The sequence below is a fragment of the Rutidosis leptorrhynchoides genome, chromosome 10 (genome assembly GCF_046630445.1).
Source record: "Rutidosis leptorrhynchoides isolate AG116_Rl617_1_P2 chromosome 10, CSIRO_AGI_Rlap_v1, whole genome shotgun sequence".
Lineage (NCBI taxonomy): Eukaryota > Viridiplantae > Streptophyta > Magnoliopsida > Asterales > Asteraceae > Rutidosis > Rutidosis leptorrhynchoides.
The window spans coordinates 282,574,427-282,584,168 of NC_092342.1; the positions used below are offsets into that span (position 1 = coordinate 282,574,427).

Sequence of the window (9,742 nt, forward strand, 5' to 3'; positions counted from 1 at the left end):
ATATGTTTTTTTCTGAACGGACGATTGTACTATAATATGCGAGTCAAAAAATGCCATGGTATGATTTAAAAATGTATATCCACGTTTGTTTGCATTTTTTTTAGTGGCTACCAAGACTACTGTGAGTTGCAGGTCTCGAGTTTGATCCTTAGATCAATCTAATTAGAGATTTACAGTGGAATGTGCTCTACCCGGTATCGGGGGACGTCTGGGTTTCCGATATTGTAGGTTTATTTGCTAAGAGGGAGTCAATGTACTCGTTCATAGGGATTCCTCATTAAAAAAATAAATGTTTTTGTTAATGTTATAAATACGAATCTTAATTTTGTTTTGAAATATAAGGTTCAAAATACATGTCACAATATTTCATTATCGACTTGTAATAAAGAGTCGCATTATTTACAAGTCGTACTATCTATTATGATGCGCAATTTACTTTAAGCTAGTGACTTTGGAAACTTTTACTTTAACAATAAGAAAAAGGTACCATCATAATAGCTATACTACTAGCATTTAGTAATATTTAATAATTTAATAATTCAATTCAATAACGTAATAATAATAAAGTAATATCTTAATCCAATTTAATATTGTTTGTTTGTGTGAATGGAAAAGGTAGTAAAGATAAAAAAGAACCTTAGAAGTTTGGATAACTGATTAACTTAAGCTTGTCCATGATGGAACCATTAGAAATATTTGTGTCCACACTTTAACATATTACTTTCACCATTTAACTTTTTTTTCCTTTGTAGAATTAAGACATGTGGATAAGCCCAAAATTTAAGGCTCCAATTTAGGCTCTTTTTATTCTTTTGTAATCATTTTCATAACTTTTTAAGTCAACCTTTATAATTTATAATATGAGCAAACTGTTAAATGAAAGAAATCTTTAGTATTCAGGTTACCTTAGCAATATGAGTATTTATATTTTGATATATGCAATGTATTATTTAGTAAACATTTTTTTATTTTTATGATCACTTCAAAAAATCACTAGTGTGATTCGAATCTAAGATCTCTTATGAAGTAATCAAGATACCCACCACTAAAGGATCCGGTGATGATTACCTTTTAAGTGAGTAATTATATAATTATGGTAATTCTCCTAACGGGTGCTCTTATTTATTTATTTTTTGTTTCTTTTTTAGGCGAAAATATATATATATATATATATATATATATATATATATATATATATATATATCATAAAGATCCGATGGTACGCACAAATGATAATAATTGAAAGGTCTCGCTCTGATCATCTTACAAACTATTGACGATATCATTGGAAGAGAGCGAGCACATTGAAAATGATTGAAAATGAAATCTAGAATGATACAGTACAAACGAACGAATCACAAAACCTAAATCTAACATATACATAAAACCTAACTCGTATCTAACACCGTAATCGCAGCTAATCAAAAACCGCACAACTAAATAGAACATCAGGCACTCCAGCAGCACCTAACCCGAGGCCTGCAAACCAAAATAACATCTCGTACCCGACACAAACCTGTCGAATCAGATCTAAACCCCATTTGAGCGAAAAAAAGACCCCGAGAGAACACTCCAGCAAACATCAATTTTCCGAGGTCAACTAAGTTGACACACGTCGGCAACAACATCGAGTCCACTCGAATAGACACGACTACGGGAAATGCATGAACTACATAGGCAAGCAGCAACCAACCAGCGCTAATCGCGGAATCAAACCGAAAGAGACCAAGCCATAGTACACATTAAATTGCAATTCATTACTCCTACTCCTACAGTATAATCTACTTTAATATATATTATATTGGTATGTAAGCCCGTGCGATGCACGAGTATTTTTACGTTTCAATATTCACATATTCTTGTTTGATATTGTTTTTAGTATCAAGTTCATTAATATAAAGCAGTAGAGTATTGTTGCTAATATTTGTTAGATAATATCATAATGAATCAACATTTTGTTATAATTGTGTTATTATATTTGTGTTGCTGAGTTTATATTTATATAATACATTATTGATGGTTTTTAACATTGCTTCAATATTTGACATATATTGAAAAGATTTTGTTGAAGCGGAGAACACAAAAAGAAAATATAAAGTATAAAGATTATCATAAGTTAGGCATTAAGTACAGAAATAGTAACATCATTGGAATTTTTATTTATTGAAGTAGGAACTTATATAAACGAAATTATGGTCATTCATAATTTTAATATCAAACTATAAGATTCTAACTGTATCATTGACATTGAACAACCATAGTCAACAAAAACGACAACAAAAAAACCTACAAACAGATCACAACAATATTAAAGTTGGCCATACAACAACGATTACATTGGGAATTATTGTTCCAAACAACATAAAGTATTTCATAATTCACAATACACAAAAAGGAAACACTATAAAACTTAAATAACTAGAAGGGGGGGGGGGGGGGGGGGTGGAGGTTTAAAACCGAAGCCAACACTTTATGGGTCAAACTTATTCGTTCCATCTACGGTTCTAATGGTGGGATGTCGACGGGTAATGGGCCTGCCCATTGCCTTTCGGGTACCACTTGGTCGCTGTTAAATGTTAGTCAAATTTGAACAACCATTCAACAATCTCCACTTTGACGAACATTTATCATCTTCGTCACCGAAAATACTAACACCTAGTACTTTCACCATTGGCCTCCTTACCACCACTGCACACACCTTGAATCACCTTGGTCCTGAACCCCGATTCAAATAAAACCGGCCAATAACCATGTGCAGCTGACCCCGTCAACTTATCCGGTTGACTCCGGAGAGGAGTCTCGAATCACCTCTCATACCACAATAGGATTTCCCTTCTCACCATCGTCTACCTTGGTCAAACATGTCCCAACATGTTCCCAACCTGTTTCCCGCATGCACGCTTTCTAAACCTTCGAGACACGAGTACATTTTGTACTCACCACCAGACGATATAAACCCTCATACTTCTCTCCCATCATCAGGACCTTTACGCCATGTGTGATTTTCATAACTCCACCTACGGCCGAATAGTCGTATCCTTGAGAATCCAACTGGCTTAAGGAAATTAGATTCTTGCACATCTTTGGCGCGTACGCCACGCCACCAAGAGTGTAAGCAGCTCCGCGAAACATTTTTATTTTCACCATGCCAACACCCTCAACATCACATGTTGAACCATCACCTAAAGTCAGCACCCCCGCCTTCTTTAATATTAGCTTATCAAAATAAGCTTTCTTGGAACACACATGCATCGTACAACCAGAATCTAAAATCCATTCATCTTGAGCAGAAGTAGAACCTTTGGAGACTGTGAGAACATCTCCTAAATTAACCGACTCATTAACTGCTACTGCAGCTGATGAACCCCCAGATTTATCTTCACCATTCTTCCAGAGTGGACAATCCTTCTTGTAATGACCCCACTCTTGACATTTGAAGCACTGGACACCCTTCACACCGTCTCTTGATCTGAAGCTACTTTTATTACCAGATCTCTTTTCGGCAAACTTTCCCTTTCCATGACCAACCATAGCAAACTCATGCTCATAACGACCATCAGATCTTTGTATCTTATCCTGAGATAAAAGTGTCGGTACTACCTCCTCCATCTTTACAGTAGCCTTTCCGTAAAGAACAGTAGTAACCAAAGTATCATACGAACTGGGAAGAGAGGTAAGAAGAATAAGGGCCTTATCTTCTTCCTCAATATTAACCTCAACTTTTGCAAATTGATTCACCAGACCATTAAACACGTTCATGTGTTCAATGATATTCCCGCCATCCTCCATCCTCCATCTTCAACCGATAAAGATCACGCTTCAAGTTTAACTTTGTGGTCATATTCTTCCCGAGATATAACTTCTTGAGGGCCACCCACAACCCTGTCGCGGTTGTCTCGCCACTGACATTATTAATGATCTTATCACTAATGGAAAGGCAAATGGTACTGACACATCTTTCCTCGATGTCATTCCAATCGTCATCCGTCATCTTTTCTGGCTTGCCGTCCTTTTTACCCTTTAACGGCTTTGCCAAGCCCTGTTGAACCAGGACATCCTTCACCCTTGCTTGCCACAAGGTGAAATTCCCAGTTCCATCAAATGGTTCCACCTTAAACTGCATACCGCTATTTCCCGTCATCTCAAACCAAAAACTATCCGATAAACCTGGATACGCTCTGATACCACTTGTTATGACAATTTGCCTGACGCACCCACCCCAGCGGAAGCGAGGATATAATTTGTTTGAGACAAACTTGCGAGAAATAATAAGATGCAAATAAAGTAATTTATAACACGACTATTTAACGTGTTTCGGCAAAACCCTGCCTACGTCCACCCCAAGAGTCTCCTTTATTCTTATAATATAAAAGAATCCGGTACAAGAAAAAGTACACTATGAGTTAAACCCAAACCCAAGGTGATTCGAGACTCCTCTCCGGAGTCAACCGGGTAAGTTGACGGGGTCAGTTGCACATGGTTATTGGCCGGTTTTATTTGAATCGGGGTTCAGGACCAAGGTGATTCAAGGTGTGTGCAGTGGTGGTAAGGAGGCCAATGGTGAAAGTACTAGGTGTTAGTATTTTCGGTGACGAAGATGATAAATCTTCGTCAAGGTGGAGATTGTTGAATGGTTGTTCAAATTTGACTAACATTTAAAGTTGAAAATTGCATTTGCATGAAATAAATGTGAGTAACTATTTGCAAATAGTGTTGAAGAAATGTGAAATGTATTCACATATGAGACGTGTGAAGTCAGACAAGGAAAAGCAACTTGTGGCTAGAAATTGGTAAATGAAAGAGTCTCCATGTATGTCTTTCATATATAAATATATGATCATGCAAAGGAGAAAAGATCATCCAGAGAGAGGATCAAATAAATCCAAGAGTGGGATCAAGTGATCCAAGAGAGGATCAAAGTATCACAAATGTAGTAAACATAGTTGATCGATAATATCAACAGAGTGTGTTTCTTTGTGAGGTCGAGAGTTTTATTCTTGTAAGGAGTGTAAAAGAATATACGGGAAACTTAGATTTTATGCTAAAATCTAAGGGGCTTGGGTTTAACTCATAGTGTACTTTTTCTTGTACCGGATTCTTTTATATTATAAGAATAAAGGAGACTCTTGGGGTGGACGTAGGCAAGGTTTTGCCGAACCACGTTAAATCGTCGTGTTATAAATTACTTTATTTGCATCTTATTATTTCTCGCAAGTTTGTCTCAAACAAATTATATCCTCGCTTCCGCTGGGGTGGGTGCGTCAGGCAAATTGTCATAACAGTCGCAAATAGTAATTGCAGATAAACAAATCGATGGCATGGCCATACCATTTTGCTCCTCATTCGTGAAGAAGCTAGGTGATGGTAGCTGCACTTCCTTCTAGAATGAAGCTTGGCTAGGCACAGATAAATTCAGTAACTTATTTCCAAGACTCTACAAATTGGAATCAAGAATCGAGGCTACCGTGATGGAAAGAGTTAACGCAAGCGGTAACAGTCTATGGGAATGGAGAAGGAATCCAACGGGACGCACAAATCAGGAGCTAGTTGAACTATCAAGATTACTATCCAGTGTAACACTTGACATCAGCAAGCAAGACGCATGGAGGTGGTGTTTTTCATCTAGTGGGACCTTTAGTGTTAAAAAACTAACACGCATGGTTGAAGACAAGATGTTTACAGCTCCAATCAATACTCAAAGCACACTTCGAAATCATTTAGTTCCAAGGAAAGTTGAGTTGTTCGTGTGGAGGGCGTTAAAGAAAAGGCTACCGGTTAGAATTGAGCTTGATAAGCGAGGTATTGATTTACATAGTACCCGTTGCCCGCTTTGTGATGATGGTTTAGAAACAGTTGAACACACCCTTATTTTCTGTAAGCATGCTTATGATGTGTGGAATCGAGTACATAAATGGTGGAACCTTGGCTCGTTCGTGAACCTTAGCATCAACGAATTATTCCGGGGCAATTCTCCACATATAAATTCATCCCATGGTGTATTTCTTTGGCAAGCCATGGAATGGATTTGTGGATATTTGATTTGGAAGAATCGTAATGCTAAAGTTTTTCGGGACAAAAATTGGACTACTCCGATTGCGCTCAACGAAATTCAAGTATGCTCATTTGAATGGATCTCAAGGCGCTTCAAGGATAAAAAGATTGAGTGGAATACGTGGCTTACATCTCCATATGTGTACATAGATTAGTTTTTTGTTTGCTGCGTTCTCTGCAGCCTCGTGTTGTTTTTTTCGTGTTTGTTTTGCTTGTTTCCTTTTTGTTCTTTTCGTGACTGGCTCTGTGGCATATGTGGGTCTTGTCCTCTATGCATAGCTGCTCAGACTGTTCTCCTTTTGTGTGTTAATATAATTGCTTTTCAAAAAAAATAAAACTTAAATAACGTTTCTAGTTGGATTCCATGATATATAAAGACATGATGAAGAATTGTTCTCTTTAAAATTAACTGTTAGATATCATCATCTCTCTTCATCACTTCTCACGTACCAATAGTCATCAATTATATAAATTATATATTAGAAAATTTACTTCAATTTATAAACATGAACATGTATCTATCATAAGTTAGATATTAAATCGCAAATCGAAGCTCTAAGACTATCGCTTGTGTAATCTATTTTTAGCTTTTAGCATGCACACATTCAGTATGATATGAAATTCACATTGGTCATAAAACATGATTACAACCAAATCCAACAGATTAGTGATTTGAGTTTGTATGTGATTAGGTTATGTATACTCTATAAATGCATAACATCCAACCTTAAATCATTACAACCTTACCATGCCTTCCCATAACACGGTGGTTCACCTTGTAATTTACACACCTCATCAGATTCTCTCAATAATGGTAACCAATTTCTATTACTTAGTAACAAACAATTTTATGGCAATAAGATCAATCAACAGTGCTCCTCGTGATTATAATCATATCATCATACGCATATTCATTATCACATACAGATTTATATACATACTGATCGATAGGAATGGAAATTACAACCAGATGGAGTTTATTTCAGTTATTGGCACTTGAAGACAGATCGCTGATCACATGCTCGCAACACACTATCGTGGCACAAGACGAAATAAATTGATCCCCATAAAGGTCAATATTTTTCTTTGGCGTTTCTTAAATGATCGGATCCCTACGCGCGTTAATTGGCTTTCAGAGGTTTAGACATAAGCTCCATTGTATGTCCATTATGCGGCTGAGGACTCGCACGATCATTTGTTTCTTCATTGCAATACGACGATCAGCTTATGGCATCGTGTTTGTACCTGGGTTGGTGCGACTTCGCCTACTACTATTGACTTCGTGGATGATCTTTTCTTGTGTATAGATGGCGCTTTCCGATATAGCACTCACTCGGGTCGTTGTTATTGTATAACGGCTGCCACATTTGGAGGTTACAAATGACATTGTAGACGACTCACGCGAAGTGAAGAAAAGTTATTTATTCAATAGCATCAATTAGTCATTTTTTCTTTACTTAAATTTAGAAGTAATATTGTGCCAGATTGAAATACCTGGCTTTATAATCCTATGTAATTTCCTTTTCTTGTAATTGACTAGCTCCTTGATAGTCTTGTTTTATTTAAATAAAATTTCAGCCATTCTAAAAAAAAATGCAGCAATATTCAATTAACAAGAAATTCATCAGCAATTAAATGTAGATAGCTTGTTGCTCGTCAAGTGTTAGAGTTTGTTTTCTAGTCCCGAACCCAGCTGATTCGGTCGTTTGCATCCATATTTGATTCTTTCATTTTCTAATAGAAGAGCCTTCTTATTTTTGTCAAAAAAGTTATTTTTGTTATAAAAAAAATGGTTTATCAAATGAGGCCCTAATAGCTATACTTAAGAATATAATTTAAGCAATAAGGATGGTAAGGTTAGTAAAATAGTTACATACGGATAGGTTGTTTATAATTTACAACTAAAAGTTGTATGTCTTAAATTCTTAAACATACCCTTGGACGCTATATTTAGAAAATTCAAAAAAGACAGGAAAAAAAAATTAATAAAAAGTAACTCATAACAGCCCAATAATATTTAAAAAAAAAAAAAAAAAAAAAAAAAAGTCTATTAGCCATATTATATTTATCAAGGCCCAAAAGTGTCAGGAACCTTAGCGGCCCAGTTAAAAAATTATACGTAGAAATCTCGCATGCATTCGCCTGGATTATAAACAATGCCTTATTTTTTTTGTTCGTTCGTTTTTTATTGAAACAGGTGTTTCCAATATAGAACTGCTCAAATCGCCATCTCGATGCAGAGGGAACATGGCAAACTGGCGAAGACGTTCTTGAGACGTCTCGAGAACGATAAAGACATTCTTGATCTACACGCCCAAGTATTTTCAGAGGGCTTTACTCTAATGATATACAAGACTCTAGGGGAGTTGGATTTTTTCACTACAAAACATATTTTCGTGGGTCATTTTTCGTCAAAATTTACTCAAATACTAATATTTCTATTTAATACTTATTAGTTCAATCTAACATATAATATTTATATTTATATTTGAGAAAATTGGATAAATGTTATAACAATCCGGAAATTTCTGACAAAATTTAAACCTAACTTTTATGAAATACCAACGATTCACGAACAGTTATTTGTAAATAATAATACATTAGTATTAATTAATATTATTAATATAATATTTAACAATATTATCATTATCATTTACAATTATCATTATCAGTATTATCATTTTTATTAATACGAATTTGATTATTATTATTATTAGTATTATTATTACTAATATTATTATTAGTATAGTTATACTCAAGGTTGCAAAATTCGCTATTCGGGGATTAATCGGTCGGGACTTTGGAAGGATTAATCAGAAATTCGGGGATTAATCGGAGATTAATCGGATTATACTGTATACATTTAAATATTAAATTTTAAAAATTATATGTGTAACTATAGATAAACACCATAAATATAAAAATAATTTTTAACATAATTGTCTAAAATTGTTCATTTTGCTTCAAAACTATAAAATTCTAGTTTAAATTCATGTTAAAATGTTAACTATTTTTTACTTTGACTGACTTTGATTACCAAATTAGATTTGATCCATCAATTGACGTTGACCGTTTAATTAAATAGATTTTTGGAAATCGTAACGGATTGCTCCTAAAAATGATTAATCGGAGATTAATCGGCGAGTAATCGGGTTTTTTACAACACTGGTTATACTTATCATCATTATCATTAATATAATTACTAATATATTATTAATATTAATATCATCATTATTAATACTTAACATTTAAATTAATATAATGAAATATCATTATTATTAATAACATTTTATAACGATTATTATCATTATTGTTAGAATATTAATATCATTATTTGTTTACTAATATCATTATTAATATTATTAGTATTGTCATTATTACTAAAATTATTAAAATTATTATAAGTAACATTAGTATTATCAACATTATTTTTGATAATTAGCATTATTTTTGTTATTACTAGTGTTATTATTATTTTTATTATTATTCATAATATTAAAAGTATTATTATTAATATAATTATTATTATTAGTATTAATATTAATTATTAATATCAATTAAAAAAATATATATAGAGAGAGAAGTCAAAAGCAGTACACGAAATATATATCTGCTTTTGAATTTTTTATTAGATCAGGATCTGCTTTTAGTTTATTAATTCATCGTGATTTTCTCTTTATCTACTATGTAT

The 9,742-nt window shown here is 34.0% G+C and overlaps 1 protein-coding gene across 1 annotated transcript; it reads left to right on the plus strand.

Moving 5' to 3' along the window:
• The first annotated feature begins 5,468 nt into the window (after positions 1–5,468).
• LOC139871092 (uncharacterized) lies at positions 5,469–6,330 on the plus strand. The gene is made up of 2 exons (XM_071858834.1): positions 5,469–5,799; positions 6,233–6,330. The coding sequence occupies exons 1-2, from the start codon at positions 5,469–5,471 to the stop codon at positions 6,328–6,330; spliced, it is 429 nt and encodes a 142-aa protein (XP_071714935.1).
• The last annotated feature ends 3,412 nt before the right edge of the window (positions 6,331–9,742 follow it).